Below are 22051 nucleotides of genomic sequence, written 5' to 3' on the forward strand. Positions count from 1 at the left end.
ACAAAACCCAATCAACCTCAGGCCACACAAGCATCCACGGAGCCACTGCTGGAAGGACTACTGTTGGACTTATATTCATATTGTTCACTCCAAACACTTTTGCTTCCCCATTTGCCACCCGAGCAAAGTTGCATCTCTGGCTCCTCCCATCTTCCCAGCACTCCTGCAGGACCCCCTTCGTGGGATGAGAACCCTTATGTCCCTGTAAATTAGCCCAGTAGTTCATCATCAGTTGCCTTCTCCTTAGTTCCAGGGGCATCTCACCCAACTCCACCTGTAGGGCAGGTATTGGTGACGTCTTAATAGCCCCACAACATACTCTTAGAGCCTGTGCCTGAGGGACTAGTTTCTTCTGAGCGGAGGAAGATTTTGGTCCGAGGGTCGAGGCGCGGTCGTCACGTGATCCCGCTGCTCCAATAGGATTCGCGTTGCTAGTAAACACAACGACTCTGATTGGCTGAAAAGAAACGCTCCTCCTGAGAGATGCGGAAGTCGAGCGAGGGAAAAAAGAAATAAGAAAAAGTAAAAGAAGCTGCCGTGGTTCCGTGAATCCAGTCCGTAGCCACGCTACCAAGAGGTGAGTTTCTGTTAGACTCTATTAAACACTAGAGTGAATACAGCGCTGTCGGGGGTCGAACATTTTCCTCAATATAGAACATTTTATGTCTCCGTTACGATAATCCTACATTTCCCATCAGGCAACACTCGAGTGGTGGCCACGTGTTTGGAGGAGATGGACCGGGATCAGAACCAGGACCAGGAGTCCAGCAGGACCAAAGCGGACTCTTCCTCCGCTGGTCTGCAGGTCAGTGTTCAGGTCCACGTTCCTCCTCGGTCTCTCTGTTGCTGCTGATCATCCAAACGCTTTATTTTATTGTGAGTAGTTTGAACTGAGCAGCAGAAAACACAAACACGTGACTTTCCCAAGAGACTTTTAAACCTGTCTACGTCTGAATATATAATTTACATAATAAGGGTGTGTAACGATACACTAATCTCACGATACAGTACGATACACGATATTGAGGTCACCATAACGATACGATATTATAGCAGTATTTTTTTTAACAACTTTGAATGAGGAACATATGACTGGAAAAAATTGTCTTTTATTTGAAAGACAAAAAATACAAAACAATGCTGTGCGTTTGCCCTATTGTTCCAGTTTGTAATGCTTTATAACTGTTTAAGTTTTAAAGAGAAAGCCAAGCCAACCATTTTCCACAAACTGAACTAAAAGTAAATGTCAGGTTTGCATTATGCATCTTCAGTTTCATACAAGTACAAATATTTTGCCACAAACTGAATAGTTTCTCTCATGTGTGATTTGACTTTTTTCTTTTCCAGAAATTTAACAACTAAAATTAAATAAATAAATAAAAGTAAATAAATATATACAATTTTACATCATAAAAAAGATTGATTCATGCTCACCTTATAAGTGTAAGAGGAGATTTATTTTTGTTAAGGTTATTTTGGTAATTCAGGGTTCATTATTTTATAAATATATTCTTTATATTCTGATGTAAATCAGGGACTATAATGACACTAGTCAGTTTATCTGTAGTGATTAGTCTGTCTTAGATTGGGCGGAGTGATACACCACAGTACGGCACTAGGTGCTGTGTTGATGTTCTAAAATCCTACGCTGTTGAGCGGACATTAAAGTACACTGGAACTCAGCAGAAGTTGTCCCCGTGTTTATCCTACTCACGACCCGAAAAAGGTTTAATTTAATAAGGTACGGCTTAACTCTACACCAGCCTTAAATAAGTAAAAGTTCAGAGCTCAAAACGGGACTAGTTTCTTCTGACCGGAGTAAGATTTTGTCCGCGCGGTCGGATGCGCGTTACTATTCAACACTATATATTCATATTAATAACCCAATATCGCGATATACTTTGTCACCTCCACGACACGTATCGTGAGGTTTTTGTATCGCAAAATTTCGTGGCACGATATATATTGTTACACCCCTAATATATAATGATGAATCTGGCGGCGCTCACAGACGCAGCAGTCTGGAGGTTTACATTTATCCTCGATCTTTTTTTGTAATCGGGTTAAGCCGGGCAGACACTGTGCGATTATCGGCTCGTTTTGAGCCGATTTTCCAGTCGTGCAACTATTTTTTGGATCGGGCCGGATTTCGACCCAATCGTTGGTCGTGCCTCGTGCAGTATACGTGGGGTAACGACGAGAGATTAACACCTCACGACGAGCTCCCGATCACAAATCGTGTGCTCGCAAGAAAATCAAACGTGTTTGAAATCCTGGTCGCGCTACGACCTGATTTGCCTCATCCTTTCGCAGAGAGCATGCGCAATCTCTGATGTCACGTCAAAAACTATTGTTTGTGTTGCAAATTCACATTACAAATCATGTTTTAATGGCAGAAAAAAAAGACTGCATTTCTCACGTCTGCCCAGCCAATTCCTTGTCTAATCACGGCGTTTAATCTTTTTTCATTTATCACCACACAGAATGGCCCAAATTGCTAAACCCTGATTTATGGTTTCGCGTTACACCAACGCAGAGCCTACGGCGTAGGGTACGCGGCGACCCGCACCGTACGGGGCGCGTTGCCGTGTACCCTACGCCGTAGACTCTGCGTTGGTGTAACGCGGAACCATAAATCAGCCTTCAGTGTGTGTTCTGTGTGCTGTTCTGAACTTCTCTGTTGTGCTCATTTTGCTGGGACGTCGGGTCCCTCCGCCGAGACACAACTTTTGCGGTATGCGTTCATTGTTGTGTCTAAAAATGATGCACAGTGCCCACCCAATCAGAAATGGTACAGATAATTTCTGATTTTATTTATTTATATATATATATATATATATATATATATAAAAAATAAAGGATCCCCATAACCTTTGATTGGGTGGACAGGACGCACGTTTGGGCGGGCACAGCCCATCCCTGCCCCAAATCCGGCCTCGCAGTTCCAGTACTCAGAAGTCCGGCGTGAGGATTATGAACGTATAGTGTGAGCAGACGGGTCGCATCGGAGCATCGGGTCGTACAGTGTGAGACCATAAATCGTGGGCTGTGAACTTTTGAACTCAGCGATCTAGTCGTGCAGTGTGAGATGGGGCTGAATCAAACAATTTAAAATATCGCACGGTGTATGCCCAGCTTTACTGGGGGAATCGTTGCAGCCAGTGGTGTAGTCACATTTTTTTTTTAGTGTGGATACTGTCCTTACTCATACTCACCCGTCCAACAGCTCATAGCAGCATCACCACCATGTGTCTGATGCTGCCTCCTGACATGTTAATAACATAACCAGTCCTAAGAAAGCTCTCAAGATTTATACTGTAGGCAGGGCATTAGTGAATGGGATTCAAATTCAAAAGTATTTTTGTTCATGTAATGAGAAAACCTCTGAATAAACATTTTCATTTGGAAATTAATAACTTTATTCTTATGTTAATGTATTGAATGCAACACAATACTTTTAACGGTCAAGGAATGAACAATAATAATTTAGGCACATCAGTAGTAGTAACAATGAACATATAATTTTAAATGAAGATGAAACACCTTAAAGCAGCACTATGTAACTTTTCCACCTAAATATCATATTTCCAGAGTCATTGTGATGGTACATCAACAGGTTTAATGACACCTCTGTCATGGTCTGAGGGGTCTGTATCGCCTTCACTGGCACTATGTAACTTTGAGGAGCATGGTAGGAACCCTGCCACACTAAAAAACTACACATTTTTACGGCTTTGACTGCTTTACGGCAAACGCCACTTCCCCCTCCTTCCCGATTCGTAGTCGAGACGAAAATGGGCGGGGCGTGGAGCGCAGCTCTGCAGAAGCTGGTAACCCGTTGCTGTGTTGTGGCTGCAGCAGCTCCACGTAACAGACGCGGGGAAAAGATTGCTAATGGTTTAACTTTACACCGCTTTCCTGCTCGGAAGCAGAGCCACGGAGGCCGAGAATCTGAGATAACAGAGTAAAAGAGTCGTCGGCTCCGTTGGATTGCGGCTGTAACGACCAAACATAACCTTTCACACATGATCACAAACAAACACGCACACAGACCGGGGTCGCATCAAAACACAGGTTTATTAAACCACAAACAAACACTCATAACGTTTTATTCCCCACTTCGCCAGCTAAACGCAGTTGCTGACCAGCTCTCTGCGGTGCGATTAACCCCAATCTTCAGATAAAACTAGTTTGTTGAGGAAAAGATATTAACTCTATTTGTAGCTGCAGAGGAAAAAAATAATCTCACGAGGAAAACTAAAATATTGCTCACGCCTCAGAGCCTCTTCCACATAGAGAGTGATACAAAACATGTACTGTATGTTGTACTATTATACACATTTGTTGAAACACATGGCGAGTCAAACATTTACCAAAGCAGCTGCCAAACACTCGTAAACAAGGTTGCCTAAGACGTGGGTTGTGCAGAACTGCGGCAGTAAATCCTCATCGGAGCTCCACTCTTTGATAGGGATTTAGTATGGACCCAACCCGTTAATAATCATTATTTTCTCCATATACCGCTCCCTGGCTCCCTTGTTTAAGGTATCCCGGTAAATTCCAGGGGCCTCATCTATAAAGCTTGCTTGCGCAGAAAAAGCGCCTGAAAGTTGCGGAAGCTTCCTTCTACGCAAATCCTCGGATCTAAAAAGAAAAAACTAACCGAAAAATCTGCGTATCTTTACGGCAACTAGGACCCTCCCGTAAGAATTTACTTAAGACACGGGGAACTGGCGAGGCAGGCTGTGAGGTGGTGAAATGAAGCCAGATTCATGTCATACTCTTAATAATGTCATCACATATCACAACATATGTCAGGCTTAAAATAATAAAATAATAAAATAATATAGCGCTGATCGTGTCCGTCTGTGTGTGAAGCTGTCAGTCAGGACTCTGGTGCTGCTGCTGCTGCAGCCTCTTCTTCACCCACCGCTTTAGGACAGAACAAATGAGGGGCTGCGTTTAGGGAGCCCCACGGAGCCCCTCATTTCTTCCCTAAAGGGACACAGATTTTTTTTCATATATATGAGTTTTACGCGCGCGTGAAACCTTTACGTGCTGCTTGTATATGGTGCCTAAATTAGGGCCCGCGTTAAAACGACGCAGAGCCTACGGCGTAGAGTACGCGGCGACGCGCACCTACGCCGTAGGCTCTGCGTCGGTGACGCGGAACCATAAACCCGCCCTGAGCAGCTCTGAGGAGAGACGGGAGAGGAGGAGGAGGGGGAGCGGGGGGTGAAGCGGGGCTGCGGGGCCGTTTTCGTATCGCTTTCATACAGTGTCTTGATAATTTGCAATTTAAGGCTGATCCTACCGTTAGTTTTTAAACTGTAAAAAGTAAGGGGAAAAAAAACATGGTTTTGAAAAGACGGGGGGCATGTCCCCCCTGTTGCGCCGGGGAACTCACGGCGTTTAGCGCAGCAACGGCGTGCTGCCACCCACTCACTTTATTTTATTGTATACTATTTATATACTTATTCTAACTTTTACTGTGACCACCAAATAATGTGGTTTTCCTGTCCTCCACATCATCTACAGCATCTAGGTCTCCGTGAAAGTCAGTGTCACGGTGGCTGCTACTTCTCATTCATTCTGACGCCAAACCATGGATCTGCGCCAAACAGGCTGCAGAAAGCCACTGCGCATGCTCAGCAGGCTCATCCATATGCATTTCTGGGCGTGTAAAGGGGCGGATTCAGATACGCAACCTTCCAGCTGGACTGCGTGGAAGTCTGCGTGCACATGGTTTTATTGATCCAGATTTTTTTTTGCGCACGGCATTTTCGGCTTTTGAGCGTACGTGCACTTTTAGTATGAATCCTACGCACTCCATTTTAAATGAGGCCCCAGGTCCTTTCCAGCAGTTTAACATCTTTTTTTTTGCGTTCCGTCTGTTCACTTGGTGAAACAGAAAAGTAATTTTGAAAGTCCGTCCCGTCTTCTCTCAAAACAAATGCACGCGACGGGCACCAATCGAATCGAAACTTAAAGAATCAAATCGAATCGTGAGGTTCTTAACAAGACCCAGCCCTAGTGCTCAGCCATACTCCATTTTTATCACAAGGGTGCCGGGGTGCCGGGGGTGTATGCATCTGAATAGTATGCTGTGTGTGTATGTTGTATGAATGAGGGAGTGGGGGGGGGGGTCAAGGGGGGATTGTTTCTTTTTCTAATGTAAAGCACTTTGTGTTGCATTCTACCTGCATGAAAAGTGCTATATAAATAAAGTTTAAAGTTTAACGATCTGAATGTTTCTGGCTGTCAAGAGCCATTTATAACAGAACATGCTTATCATAGCACTCAGACATAAAACTCTTCATTGTTTCACTGCGAACCTGACCGACAGCCCTTGACTTGAACTGAAAAAGGATTTGTCAGGTCAGCCAACAACAGGATCTAAGGTCGTTTCCGAATTCGGACACTACCGCACTACATGCTACATACTGCAAAGTTTGCACTGTATACTGCCTACTAAATGAAGGATTCAGTCGTAGCTGTCACGTTAGTTTGTCTGAATATAAAGTGAAGCTTCATGTTTTTACTAGATAGATAGATAGATAGATAGATAGAACTTTATTCATCTATCTAGTAAAAAACATGAAGTAATATATGTAAAATGAATATAGTGTCTGAAACCGAAAAAAAAAATTGAAACTGAAAAAAAGAATTTTCAGGTTCAAATTTTATTTTCAAATTAGCAAAACTTTTGGCCTTGATTTGGCTCCATACGCCCCCCCCACAAAAAAAAACACTGGGTTTGTATGCGTGTGTGTGTGTGTATATATATATACCGTAGATGACCAAATAGTGCAAATAGCGCAAATACGCGCCTGTGCTCTAATAGCCGCCGGGGTCCGAGCCCATTTGGCATAATAAACGCCGGTTCTATTAAACGCCCGGGCGACTACCGGTAATAACAGTGTATTTGCATTGTATTGTGTACAGTATCGTTCATACTGCTCTGATCAGCTCCGTGTGTCGCTGTTACACAGACAGAGCATGTGAGCGGAGTGAAGCGGCGAGAATTTCCGCTCCTCGCTCACAAAGGTTGTCACCGCTCTGCTCCGCCTTCTTTATTATTTATAATTTAATTTTTTTATATATTAAAATCCCAAAATATCTGTACCGTTTCTGATTGGGTGTGTGCACTGCAAATCATTTTTAGACACAACAAAGAACGCGTACCGCAAAAGTTGTGTCTTGGCGGAGGAACCCGGTGTCCCAGCAAAGTGAGAAGAGAAAAAAGAGTTCAGCAGACAGCGCACACACTAAAGGCTGATTTATGGTTCCGCGTTACACCAACGCAGAGCCTACGATGCAGGGTACGCCGTAAGGCTGATTTATGGTTCCGCGTTACACCAACGCAGAGCCTACGGCGTAGGGTACGCGGCGACACGCACCGTACGTGGAAATGCGCTCTTTTTTTTTTGCTATTAAAACATGATTTGTAATGTGAATTTGCAAAACTTAAACTACAAATAATAGTTTTTGACGTAACATCAGAGATTGTGCATGCTCTCTGTGAAAGAATGAGTCCAATCGGGTCGCAGCAGCTTCAACTGTGATTCCTTCACGAGGAGCGACCAGGATTTCAAACATGCTTGATTTTCTTGCGAGCTCACGATTCGTGATCGGGAGCTCTTCGTGTTGTGTACAGTGTGTACAATTTTAGTTCCAGTGGTACTATGGTGATCTCATATGTTCTTTGTAAGTAATGGTCTGGTGCTGCTCATTGCAAAAATAAATTGTAGCCTGGTGCAAATACCCGCCTGGTTCTTTTAAACGCCTGGGGTCCAAGTGGATTTATCATATTAAACGCCCGGGCTACTAAATGGTCATCTACGGTATATATATATATACATACATACATACATACATACATACATACATACATACATACATACATACATACATACATACATACATATACAGTACTCTAGTTGTATAGAAACATCAGGGGGGATGGTGCATTTTATCATATGGGGACAGATATTTTGTCCTGATTACAAATAATATAATATATTACAAATAATGGCACTGACCAAAACACCTGCAGAAATACTGCAGGAATGACATAGCAGCAGTTAAATGCAGCCTTCTGTAAGCTTTAAATATCCACTGGGCTTACATCAAATACATCAAAACACAACAATAAAAAACAGTTTTCTGAACTTATCAATATGACTCTGTCCTTCACAAGATAAGTAAAATGGATCACTGCAAAAACTCACAATCTTAACAAGAATATTTGTCTTATTTCTAGTTAAAATGTTTCATTTTAGTAAAAAAAATCTCATTACACTTAAAACAAGACTCATCACTGGAAAAACCAACAATTTTCACCTGTTTCAGGTAGATTTTCACTTAAAATAAGTGGAAAAATCTGCATGTGGAACAGGATTTTATTGCTTGTAATGAGAAGATGAATCTTGTCTCACTGGCAGATTTTTCCTACTTATTTCAAGTGAGAATTTCTTTGAAACAGGTGAAAATTGTCAAATAAGTTATTTTTCTGGCGAGGGCGTTGGGGAAGCGAGACCGGGGGACCGACCGGACCCCCCATTCACCGACGCACCGTTCTGGGTGGTTGGGGGTCGCTGGAGCCGCGGCTGGGTTCAACCAGCGGGCTCCGGAGGAACCGCCCCACCGCGAGCCGGCGGTGAAGCCGGGAGCGTGGGGGGCCCTCCGATTTCAGGCCGCGTCGGTCAGGAGGAGCGGGGGGGTAGGGCTCCCCCGGAGCCGAGGACGAGGCCTGGGGAGCGGACACATGTGGCTGGAAGCGCGCTGGAAGCTCTGGAGGGGCTGCACTGAAAACTGGCCATTCTGTCTTAAAATCAAGAAAAAGTGTTTGAAAATATCTCAAAGTGGTTGAAAGTATTTCAAAGTGGTTGAAAATATTCCCAAGTGTCTCAACACTTAAATGTTGAAATAGCAGTAATACCACATTAATTGATGAAATGACATAAGGGATGGAAAGAGATTTTAATAAATGTATTACATAACATATCAGTCTATTGAATTTTATTTTATTTTATTATTAACAAAGTTCTTCTGCTCTCTGTCGAGTCGCTCTCTCTGCATCTCTTATTTATTTCAGCTCCCGGACAAATTCTCTGTCAAAACACAGCAATGAAAAGTAGTTATTTCATGAAAATACCACGAACTACCGATATATAATGTTGTCATAACACTTAAATCACTTTAATTTACCTAGCAAGCACGCTAAGATAACTAACAGAAACCTAACATACTTAACGTTACGTTATCGCTTTGTATTAACGTTATTACGACAAATATGCCAAGTTCTACATTCATTACAAATGGGCAACGTAGCTTTGTCACAATTTTTAATCGTTGTCCTTACACTAAATTGAATTAGAAAGGTTATACATTAAAGTTACTTACATTTATATTCCTCCTTCTCCCTCTCCACGGACGCAATTAGTCCTTTCTGCCTTCACATCACATCACTGTCCGGTTGCAGCTGTTTTCTCAATAAAGCTTTGAGAAAAAAATGAAAAAAGCGCTGCCGGGCCGCATTGCATTCTGGGATACAGTAGGCGAGCTAGACTGGTCTGATGCATGCTGCGGATTTTTTTCCAAATCAGTAAAACATCCGGGTATTTTTCGCACACTGCAGATTTCCTTCTGTTCACATACAGCATACTACTTACTACATTTGCCAAATCAGTGTATACTAGTAGTACAGTATGCAAATTCGGAAACGGCCTAAGTCTTTTTCTCTTTCCTTACAGAAACATAAAGCCAAAGAGAGAACAACAAGTTACTGCTGTGATAGGAGGGATAAAGTCGTCACCACTTCACCGGGTCTGAAGGTCCGAAAGGGGATTCATACTGAAAAGAAGCTGTACAGCTGTGATCAGTGTGGGAAAGCTTTTACCCAACAATGTGATCTGAGGAGTCATCAGCGTATCCACACTGGAGAAAAGCCGTACAAATGTGATCAGTGTGGGGCAGCTTTTACCCAACAAGGTCATCTAAGGAGCCATCAGCGTATTCACACTGGGGTTAAGCCTTACAGATGTGATCAGTGTGGGGCAGCTTTTACCCGAAAAGATAGTCTAAGGTGTCATCAGCGTATTCACACTGGATTTAAGCCTTACAGATGTGATCAGTGTGGGACAGCTTTTACCCGACAAGATAGTCTAAGGAGTCATCAGCGTATTCACACTGGATTTAAGCCTTACAGATGTGATCAGTGTGAGGCAGCTTTTACCCTACAAGGTGATCTAAGGTGTCATCAGCGTATTCACACTGGATTTAAGCCTTACAGATGTGATCAGTGTGAGGCAGCTTTTACCCGACAAGATAGACTAAGGTGCCATCAGCGTATTCACACTGGAGAGAAGCCTTACAGATGTGATCAGTGTGGGGCAGCTTTTACCCGACAAGATGGTCTAAGGTGTCATCAGCGTATTCACACTGGATAAAAATGGTCCGTTATCAGTGTGAGGCAGCTTTGTTTTGTTTTTTTTACCCATTTTATCACCCAGTGCTCATACCTAAGTGACAGTCCTGGGCATTGCTCCCCTCTGCCAACCCCGGGAGGGCCTAACTGAGCTCAGGTCTCCTCTTTAACCTGAGGAGTGAGCAGGCCGCTTCTTTTCACCAGACAGGGTGAGGATTCTCTGGCCGAACGTAGCGCGTGGAAGGATCACGTTATTCCGGCCAGATCCTCCCCACTCCATCTGGCGCCCCGCCGGGCCAGAGGGGGCAGTTGTAGCCCAGGACTGTTGCATGTTTTTGTGAGGGTAGCTCACATTGCTACCCAAGGGAAAACGGGGAAGAACATGCAAACTCCAGTGTGGGGCAGCTTTTACTCGGAGAGCTCAGTTTACTAAGTACCAATTTATGATTTATGTCTGACCTGGCAATAAAGCTTTTCTGATTCTGATTTAGACATGTTATGTTCTGAGGAAAAAAGAAATCTGGAGTTTTGTTTTCAGTTTCAACTGAAAAATGTGTTTATCTTAAATTTGATTTTTCACCAGTTTATGTTTCATTGTTCTGCGTCTAGAAAAAACATTTGAATAAAAAAGTGAAACTACATGATGTGGCCATATGTCCTCTCGTTATTCTGCTGATCTGGATTTTTTTCAAAGATCCTGTGTGAAGCTTGATGTTGGTTAGTTTATGTATGAATATCATCTAAAAATATCAGATCACTACACTATATGGGGTGCATATAGACTAATGTGGTGTTCATCTAACATGTACATGTACACATGTAGATATGTGAATTATGTATGCATATATGAGTATGTATGCATGATTTAAATGTAGCATGAGATATGAGTATGCGTGACAGAGAATCATTTAATAAGGTCACTCGCATATCAGAAAATATATTTTCCCTTATTCCATTCCACTCTTTCGATCATTATACTATCGCTCAAAAGAATAGACTAATCACACTGCAGCAATCACACCAGAATATCTGCAAATGGAAAATCATCAGCCTTCTCCACAGGGGGTTCAACAGGTAACTTCCTCCGGTAAACTTTAGTCAGGGACATTTCAATCAAGCAATGGAAGACAGGAATAGTGACAATAGAGTCTCAGAGAAATCAATCATTGTGCAATAATAATAATAACCACAACCATATGCTGTAACAATGCACCTTTCCATAACCATGTCTACCTCATACTGCTGCACCTTTCACTTTTTTAAAAATTGTATATACCGTAGATGACCATTTAGTAGCCCGGGCGTTTAATATGCTAAATCCACTTGGACCCCAGGCGTTTATAAGAACCAGGCGGGTATTTGCACCAGGCTACAATTTATTTTTTGCAATGAGCAGCACCAGACCATTACTTACAAAGAACATATGAGATCACCATAGTACCACTGGAACTAAAATTGTACGCACTGTACACAACACAACACCTCACGAAGAGCTCCCGATCACGAATCGTGAGGTCGCAAGAAAATCAAACGTGTTTGAAATCCTGGTCGCTCCTCGTGAAGGAATCACAGTTGAAGCAGCTGCGACCCGATTGGACTCATCCTTTCACAGAGAGCATGCACAATCTCTGATGTTACGTCAAAAACTATTATTTGTAGTTTAAGTTTTGCAAATTCACATTACAAATCATGTTTTAATAGCAAAAAAAAGAGCGCATTGCCGCGTACCCTGCGCCGTAGGCTCTGCGTTGGTGTAACGCGGAACCATAAATCAGCCTTACGGCGTACCCTGCACCGTAGGTTCTGCGTTGGTGTAACGCGGAACCATAAATCAGCCTTCAGTGTGTGCGCTGTCTGCTCTTCAGAAAACCTCTTTTTTCTCTTCTCATTTTGCTGGGACGCCGGGTTCCTCCGCTGAGACACAACTTTTGCGGTACGCGTTCTTTGTTGTGTCTAAAAATTATTCGCAGTGCACACACCCAATCAGAAACGGTACAGATATTTTGGGATTTTAATATATAAAAAAATAAAATGATAAATAATAAAGAATCCCCATGACTTTGATCAGGTGGGCAGGATGCAGGTTTGGGTGTGGGAACAGCCCACCCCTGCCCCAAAACCGGCTTCGAGTTCCAGTACACAGACTTCAGGTAAACATGTGCATTTTAATAAAATGCACATGCTCCAAAAATGTTTGCATGCATATAAAATGATTTTATATGCATGCAAACATTTTTGGAGCGGAGCGCGGTGCAGTGTTACTGGAGCGCTGAGCGGTTATGGCTGGAGCGTTTTTTTTTTTTTGTCATGCTCTGATATACAAAGACAGTTTGTCTGTGTAACGGCGACACACGGAGCTGATCAGAGCAGTATGAACGATACTGTACACAATACAATGCAAATACAGTGTTATTACCAGGTTATTACCGGTAGTCGCCCGGGCGTTTAATTGAACCGGCGTTTATTATGCCAAATGGGCTCGGACCCCCGGCGGCTATTAGAGCACAGGCGCGTATTTGCGCGCGGGCGACTATTTGGTCATCTACGGTATGTTAATCAGAGCTGCCATTTGCCTATTTACTGTACATTGAGCGAAAATAACCGAGTCAAATTCCCTGTCTTGTTTGACCTGACTTGGCCAAATAAACCTGATTCTGATTCTGAACACGTCCATTTATTTATTTGTTTATTTATTTTTGTAGCTGTACTAGACTGTAAATATGTTTATTTCTGTTAAGTTATGCATTTTAACATGGAGGTAAAACTCCTTGTTGGACCGAGACCCTCGTGGTCAGTAGAGGAACTGCGGGTCTGGATCCAGTCAATAAAGTCAGAAACTTAATTTGTTGTCCATGGTATTATATCGCCTTCCCAGCCAAACATTTTAACTGATTTATTCATGTATTTTTCCTTCAAATTGTCCTTATAAGTTATAGTGCTCAGGGAGGCTCAACAAAGTTTGTTGGTGTCATTCTTTCAACCCAGACCTGTTGTCTTCCTGCATAGTTTATCTAGATGCAGGTGGCCCCTGTAGCCACGAGGGGCCCTGAGCTACAAGGTCAGCGTCAATATCTGCTGTTGGTGGAGACGTGAAACAACTCATCTTCACTTCCATCCAGTTCTGTTAAATGATAGGCAGTTCAGGTTCAGTTCAGTTAAATAAATTCAAAGTCTTTTTCATGGAATTGTATCTATCTTTCTTCCTGCTACATTTTTATGGCTAAGTTTGAGTATCCGGAATTAACATTGCAGATATCTACAACTGCATTTTGACTAGTCGTAATTACATTGTGACTAGTCAGAATTGTCATTCAAGATATCTATAACGTCATTTTGACTAGTCAAAACTTTAATTCAAGATATCTGTAATTACATTTTGACTAGGCAGAATGGAAGTTAAAGATATCTCCAATTTGAGATATCTCTAATTAAAATTCATTATATGATATCTATAACTTGATTATAGATATCTACAATTACATTATGACTATCCGTAAATCCAGTTTGAGATATCTACATAATTTTGACTAGTCATAATTCCAGTTCAAGATACCTACAACTTTGTTCTAACTAGTCAAAACTTAATTTAAGATATCTAGAAAAGACGATGTAGATATCTTGAATTGAGGGGAATTAAAGATATATTGAACTGGAATTATGACTAGTCAAAATGAAATTGTAGATATCCGAAACTGGAATTACAACTAGTTGTAATTCAGTTGCAGATATCCATAATTCACATTGCGGATATCTGCAACTGAATTGTAGATTTTTCTAATTAGAAACCCCATACACATGACTGGCAACAGTGACGTCATTTGTCCTATAGGCAGAATGACGTTGTGGATATCTGAAATGACAATTGTGGATAGGAAGAATGTAATTGTAGATATCTGAAATGCTCTTTTTGACTATGAAGAATGGAATTGGGGATATCTGCAACACATTTCCAGTCTAACTGTTAAATATTAAAATGGCTTGCCATACATTTTACTCCTAATATGTTGTCTCAGCAGCTCAGTCGGTCAAATTTATGATATAGCTGCATTTATTTATCTTTTGTTGTGGAAAAAAAAGTATCTAGTATAAACACATTTTAACTGCTAGGTGGCTGCGACATCTGAGCAAGATTGGAATAATTTAATAACGCTCCAAAACAAACCCAAGCTGCAGAAACACCGGGCTGATCTGAGTGTGGGTATGATGAACTCACAGAGAGTCTGAAAATAAATCTGCCATCACAGCTGCAGCGCGGGCCTCAGCTGGTGCTAAAGCTTTGGGATTCTCACATCTGGAATCCTCTGGAACTGGAGACAGAGGTGTGTTAGAATCAACCCCCCCCAGATCAGATCCATCATCTCAGTCATGGTTCTGATGAAGGCTGCGGCCTCAGCCCACTGATCCACACCATGGAGCTGCTCCCCTGGGAGCATCTACCAGCACCTTCCCCTGACATGACCCACGGCGGGTTCAACATGGAAATGCATCCAGTACATCAAACATTGAATATTTGCTGCAGTAATACTAGTGGAAATTAGGCAGAGCCAGTCCCCCCACCTGCTTAGGTCTTTGGAGAAACGCTGTCCGTGTTTACCATTCCAAATATAAGATGTCATTAAAGAGTCAAGGGCCATAAAAAAGATTTCGGGATGAGAATCGGGAGACATTGAAATATGTTGTATTACAATGTTTTTAAGATATTGAAATAAATATGCCATGCCATATGCTATGTTTTTTTTTCTTCCAAATATCACACTGCTATAAGGCAGCCAACAGTTCCACACACCGCGTATGTGCCCTTATTTTGCACTGAGCACCTGCCCCCCAAAATGTCTGTGCACGCCACTGCTCAAACGTGCTTGGATGGGTGATATTTTTCATTCAAACTTTGATTCTAAGTCTAGAGGGGTAGCAATTTTGATCAACAAAAGAGTTAATTTCTCCGTCTCCAGGACAATATCCGATAAGAATGGTAGATATCTTATTGTTGCAAGCACTCTATACTGTAACCCTGTATTGTTGGTGATATATGCCCCTAATTTTGATGACCCCAATTTTACAGATAGGCTGTTTGGCAACCTGCCTTTCTTAAATACGCATATTACAATACTGGGCGGTGATCTGAATTGTGTTATTAATCCTTCTTTGGACTGATTCCCAGTATTAGAGACTCTACTGGCACACTTACCACCGATCCAATCGCCATCAACACAATTTTTAAGTCATACTACTCCTCTCTATGAATCAGAATCTCCACTTGACACAGCAGAAATGACCTTTCTTGAAAGTATCACTGTTCCTACTATTAACTTGGATGTGGCTAATGGCCTCGATGCTCCTTTCAGCTTGCAAGAAATTGCTGCCGCCAATGAAGCTATGCAAAGCAACAAGGCCCCTGGTCCCGATGGGTTCGGTGCTGAGTTTAAAAAAAAATTCAAAGTCAAATTAGCCCCCCTTCTACTCTCAATGTACAACGAGTCCCTTGATCATGGCTCATTGCCTCCCTCTTTAATGCAGGCGTCCATTGCCCTCCTTTTGAAGAAGGACAAGGACCCTGGATCATGCACTTCTTACAGGCCCTTGTCTTTACTGAATATGGATGTCAAAATTTTAGCCAAAGCACTAACGATTCGTCTTGATAAGATCCTTCCTACCATCATCATATCTGAGGAGCAGAATGGTTTCATCAAGGGACGCCAGCTCTTTTATAATGTTCGTACACTTCTAAACATGATTTTCTCTAAAGATTCTTCTCCACTTCCTGAAGTTGTTATCGCGATTGATGCTGAGAAAGCATTTGATCGTGTCGCTGAAACTATCTTTTTGCAACACTTCATAAATTCGGATTTGGACACAGGTTTATATCTTGGATTAGACTTCTTTACACTTCCCCTCAGGCCAGCATTCACATCAATGACAACTACTCCACTTATTTTACATTATCACGTGGCACGAGACAGGGCTGCCCTCTCTCCCCTTTGCTTTTCGCTCTATCCGTCGGACCACTTTCAATTGCTTTAAGAACTCTTCCTGTATTTCGCGGAATCTCTAGGTCCAATGTGGAACTCAAATTGTCACTTTATGCAGACGACCTCCTTTTATATGTATCTGACCCTTTAACCAGCATTGCACCAATATTATCTCTGTTGAAGAATTATGGATCCTTCTCCGGCTATAAGGTCAATCTTCACAAGTGTGAATGCTTCCCCATAAACCCTTCTGCTTTACTACTCAAACAATGTGATATTCCCTTTAAACTCAGCCCGTCGGGCTTTAGATACTTAGGGATTAATGTGACCCGCACTCTGCCCTCTCTTTTCACCGCTAATTTTTCCTCACTGGTAACTCGAGTGAAGGCGGACTTACAGAGGTGGAACTCCCTACCATTGTCGCTGATAGGTAGAGTTAACACAGTGAAGATGACTGTATTGCCTAAATCTATTTTTTTTGTTCCAATGCACTCCTTTATTTCTACCAAAATCTTTTTTTAAATCTCACTCACTCATCTTCTCCCGCTTCATCCGTTACCGGGTCGCGGTGGCAGCAGCCTCAGCAGGGATGCCCAGACTTCCCTCACCCCAGACACTTCCTCCAGCTCTTCCGAGGGGAGTCCGAGGCGTTCCCAGGCCACCCGAGAGACATAGTCTCTCCAGCGTGTCCTGGGTCTTCCCCGGGGTCTCCTCCCGGTGGGACATACCTGGAACACCTCCCTAGGGAGGCGTCCAGGAGGCATCCGGTACAGATGCCCAAGCCACCTCAGCTGACTCCTCTCAACGTGGAGGAGTAGCGGCTCGACTCCGAGCTCCTCCCGGGTGACCGAACTCCTCACCCTATCTCTAAGGGAGCGTCCAGCCACCCTGCGGAGGAAACTCATCTCGGCCGCTTGTATCCGCGATCTTGTCCTTTCGGTCACTACCCAAAGTTCATGACCATAGGTGAGGGTAGGGGCGTAGATTGACCGGTAAATCGAGAGCTTCGCCTTTCGACTCAGCTCCCTCTTCACCACGACGGTCCAGTACATCGACCGCATTACTGCGGACGCTGCACCGATCCGCCTGTCAATCTCACGCTCCATTGTTCCCTCACTCGTGAACAAGATCCCGAGATACTTGAACTCCTCCACCTGAGGCAGGACTTCTCCACGCCACCCTTTTCCGGTCGAGAACCATGGCCTCGGTCTTGGAGGTGCTGATTCTCATCCCTGCCGCGTCGCACTCGGCCGCAAACCGCCCCAGCACATGCTGGAGGTCCCGGTCTGATGAAGCCAACAGGACAACATCATCTGCAAAAAGCAGAGATGAAATCCTGAGGTTCCCAAACCGGATCCCCTCCGGCCCCTGGCTGCGCCTAGAAATCCTGTCCATAAAAATTATGAACAGGACCGGTGACAAAGGGCAGCCCTGCCGGAGTCCAACATGCACTGGGAACAAGTCTGACTTACTGCCGGCAATGCGAACCAGACTCCTGCTTCGATCATACAGAGACCGGACAGCCCTTAGTAGAGGGCCCCGGACTCCATACTCACTCAGCACCCCCCACAGAATGGCACGAGGGACACGGTCAAATGCCTTCTCCAGATCCACAAAGCACATGTAGACTGGTTGGGCATATTCCCATGAACCCTCGAGCACCCTGCGGAGGGTATAGAGCTGGTCCAGTGTTCCACGACCGGGACGAAAACCGCATTGTTCCTCCTGAATCCGAGGTTCGACTATCGGCCGTAATCTCCTCTCCAGTACCCTGGCGTAGACTTTCCCCGGGAGGCTGAGAAGTGTGATCCCCCTGTAGTTGGAACACACTCTCCGGTCCCCCTTTTTAAACAGAGGGACCACCACCCCGGTTTGCCACCCCAGCGGTACTGTCCCCTTCCTCCATGCAATGTCGCAGAGGCGTGTCAGCCAAGACAGCCCTACGACATCCAGAGACTTGAGGTACTCAGGGCGAATCTCATCCACCCCCGGTGCCCGGCCACTGAGGAGCTTACGAACCACCTCAGTGACCTCGGCTTGGGTGATGGATGAGCACGCCTCCGAGCCCCAACCCTCTGCTTCCTCAGTGGAAGGCATGTCAGTCGGGTTAAGGAGATCCTCAAAGTATTCCTTCCACCGTCCGACAATGTCCCCAGTCGAGGTCAACAGCTCCCCACCCACACCGTAAACGGTGCCGGCAGAGTACTGCTTCCCCCTTCTGAGGCGCCGAACGGTCCTCCAGAATTTCCTCGAGGCCGACCGAAAGTCCTCCTCCATGGCCTCCCCGAACTCCTCCCAGACCCGAGTTTTTGCCTCCAAGACTGCCCGAGCCGCGGCCCGCTTGGCCTGCCGGTACCTATCTACTGCGTCAGGAGTCCCACCGGCCAACATAGCCTGGTAGGACTCCTTCTTCAGTCTGACGGCATCCTGTACTTCCGGTGTCCACCACCGGGTTCTAGGATTGCCGCCACGACAGGCACCGGAGACCTTGCGTCCACAGCTTCGAGCCGCCGCGTTGACAATGGAGGCAGAGAACATGGTCCACTCGGACTCGATGTACCCCGCCTCCCCCGGGATCCGAGAGAAGCTCTCCCGGAGGTGGGAGTTGAAGATGTCCCTGACAGAGGGCTCAGCCAGACGTTCCCAACAGACCCTCACAATCCGTTTGGGTCTGCCCGGTCTTCACCCGAGTGTCCGGTCAAGTGATTTTTTAAATCACTTGACCAAATTGTTTCCAACTTTTTATGGGCCGGTACACCCAGAGTGAGGTATTCGCTTCTCCAAAAATTTTAATTTAATGGGGGTCTAGCACTACCAAATGTTTTGCTTTACTATTGGTCAGCGCATATTCACAAACTCATATATTGGCTTCAGTCTCCTGAGTTATTATGGTGCAGATTGGAGGCTCAGTCACTCTCTTCATCCTCTCTAATGGCCCTACTCTCCTCCTATTTACCATTGAATTTGGTCACAGTTTAGGCGCCATTTTAAATTTGCTTCTCCATCCACCTATACACCTGTTACTAAGAATCATTTGTTCCCTCCATCACTAATAGACACCACTTTTATGATTTGGTACAGCCGGGGCATTAAACACTTCAGGGATTTATATAAGGATGGTATCTTTTCCACATTCTCAGATCTGAGGTCAAAGTTCAATTTGCCTGCCTCCCATTTGTATAATTACTTCCAGCTTCGACACTGTGCCTCTGCTCTGTTTCCATGCTTCCCTTCCCTTCCTGCTAACCAACCGTGGGATGATCTTCTAACAATGAAACTTAGTCAAAAGTCTCTTATATCTAGGATATATGCACTGTGTATGATATTTGATGGTCATTCTGTAGATAAAGCTCAGGAGGGTTAGGGACGGGGGTTGGGCCTGGACTTCACAGGGGAGCTGTGGGATAAAGTTATCCGTAGCATACGGTCTAGCACGCCTTGCGCTAGACTAGAACTTATTCAATTCAAGGTGCTGCATAGAGCCCACCTATCAAAATCCTGATTATCTGAATTATATCCGAATGTTGCAGACCTATGCGACAGATGCCAGGGCTCTCCCTGCAATTTAAGTCACATGTTTTTCTCCTGTCCTACAGAAATTTTGGAGTGACTATTCTGTGATCATGTCTAAAGTTCAGGTGAAAAATGTTGTTATGGCCCCTCTCATAGCAATATTCGGACTCTCTGTTGACTCCTCACATATCAGCCCCATACAGTCAGAAGTATTGGCTTTCACATCTCTTTTAGCAAGACGTCGTATCCTACTTTCATGGAAATCCCCAAAGTCTCCGTCTATTGCTCTTTGGCTTAGCGATGTTATGTTTTTTTCCTCAAATTGGAAAAAGTGAGATACTCAGTAAAAGGCAACTCAGCTAAATTTGTTCATAGATGGCAATCCTTCGTAGATTACTTTAACTCGTTGAAGACTCTACCCACCGACTCACCCCCCCCCCCCCTTAATTTTCTTTTCATTTCTTTTATTTGTTTTTATTATTGTTATTTATGTTGCATTTTATGTTTTATTTATTTCCATTTAATGGGATATCAGTGATGGGCATTTGCATTTACCACTAAATTTGTTTTTTGTATGCCACATTTGCTCATCCATTACTTTCCTCCATTGATCATTTCTTGCTCATCTGTTTATTTATTATTTAACACTACAGAGACTCTGTTCCATAGTTAGGTTTTGTGTGTTTAAAAAAAAAAGGGGGGACAATGTATAATGTATAATGCGTATCTTTGATTACACGTATCCATGTTATCATTATATGTTGTTTTTTCTAAAAAGATTAAAAAAAAAAACAAAAAAAAACTTGCTGGACAGTCCATATTTGTCCTCCACAGCCAGAGCTGGCCCAAGGCATAAGCCAACTAAGCAGCTGCTTAGGGCCCCGTGACCACTAGGGTCCCCAAGAGTTAAAAAAAATAATAATAATTATATTTTTTATTTTATTTTTTTTCACTTAGTACTATATCTGTTTAAATATTAATTGTAAATCAACCCCAGGACGCTCTTGTAGCTGAATTTGCTCCCATTTCAGATTAAAAACCCATAGATGGGCAAAAACATGCCAGGCTGACAATAGGATGATGGAAACAACTTTGCTGCAACTGTGCAGCTCTTTGACCTTTTATCTGTTGCTTCTCTGTGTGGCCAGTAGGGGCAGTTGCTGACTTTGAAAAATATTAATTGAAAGATTTTTCTGCAAATTTGTTAATCTGTTGTCTGCTTCAATGGTCTTAATCCATGTGGATTACAATCTAACTACAACAAAAAGTTATTACATCTAGTTTTACAAGTGTATTTGTAATGACAGGGAAGAACATGAAATAGGTTTATAGTGGGTGTGTGAATGATCAATAATCTGTATTATTGGCAGTAATAGAGGGCCCCAAAATCTAATTTTGTTTAGGGCCACATGGATGCTTGGGCCGGCCCTGTACACAGCACAGATCAAAACAGATGAAATTCAGTTCCATCAGGCCCGTATTTGATCATCCAGGTATTTCCACTAAGTGTCAGATGTACTCCAGTATGATGACACCAGAAATGTGTTTAGTGTTCAGCTTTCACTCTGTTTAAAATATTTGGGGTTTAAACATGAGAGCTCCTGAACATCCTTATACAAGCATTGAGTAGATGCAGGGAACAAATCAATGAGGGGATGTGCCATGATTTTCTTCAGTTGAACAAGACTCAGCACACAGATACAAACCCCTGATAAGACCTGGAATCTGGGTGTAGTCATGGACTCAGAGCTGAACCTTCAGAAACACATTAAAACAATTAAAAAGTTCGCCTTCTATCATCTGAAGAACATCTACAGGATCAAAGGACTAATGTCTCAGCAGAACCTTGAAGAACTCATCCATGTGTTTATCTTCAGTTGAATTGATTATTGCAACATACGTCTGCCTAAAAGTTAATCAGACAGCTACAGCTGATCCAGAATGCTGCTGCCCGGGTTCTCAACTAAAAAAGTGGATCTCATCACTCCAGTTATGGGATCTTTAGGGCCAATCCCAATTCTCCTTCACTTGCCCTTCTTTTCTCCACTCGCACTTCTTTTCTTCCCTAACCCCTAAAAAAGAAGGGGGAGATTTTAGGGCACTTGAGATCTAGGGCACTTGGCCCAGGTGCCTGTCCCAT

At 43.5% G+C, this 22051-nt stretch overlaps 1 protein-coding gene across 1 annotated transcript; it reads left to right on the forward strand.

Moving 5' to 3' along the window:
- The first annotated feature begins 441 nt into the window (after positions 1-441).
- Positions 442-20209, forward strand: LOC133421581 (zinc finger protein 184-like). The gene is made up of 4 exons (XM_061711233.1): positions 442-577; positions 699-805; positions 9756-10042; positions 20146-20209. The coding sequence occupies exons 2-4, from the start codon at positions 734-736 to the stop codon at positions 20207-20209; spliced, it is 423 nt and encodes a 140-aa protein (XP_061567217.1). The 5' UTR covers positions 442-577; positions 699-733.
- The last annotated feature ends 1842 nt before the right edge of the window (positions 20210-22051 follow it).

The sequence above is a fragment of the Cololabis saira genome, chromosome 21 (genome assembly GCF_033807715.1).
Source record: "Cololabis saira isolate AMF1-May2022 chromosome 21, fColSai1.1, whole genome shotgun sequence".
Classification (NCBI taxonomy): domain Eukaryota; kingdom Metazoa; phylum Chordata; class Actinopteri; order Beloniformes; family Belonidae; genus Cololabis; species Cololabis saira.

Bases quoted from the DNA above. Each gene is read 5' to 3' on its own strand.
- LOC133421581 (XM_061711233.1), top strand. From the start codon at position 734: ATGGACCGGGATCAGAACCAGGACCAGGAGTCCAGCAGGACCAAAGCG. The intron at 806-9,755 runs GTCAGTGTTCAG...CTTTCCTTACAG, and splicing joins CTTCCTCCGCTGGTCTGCAG to AAACATAAAGCCAAAGAGAG. The intron at 10,043-20,145 runs ATGTGATCAGTG...CATCTCTTTTAG, and splicing joins ACTGGGGTTAAGCCTTACAG to CAAGACGTCGTATCCTACTT.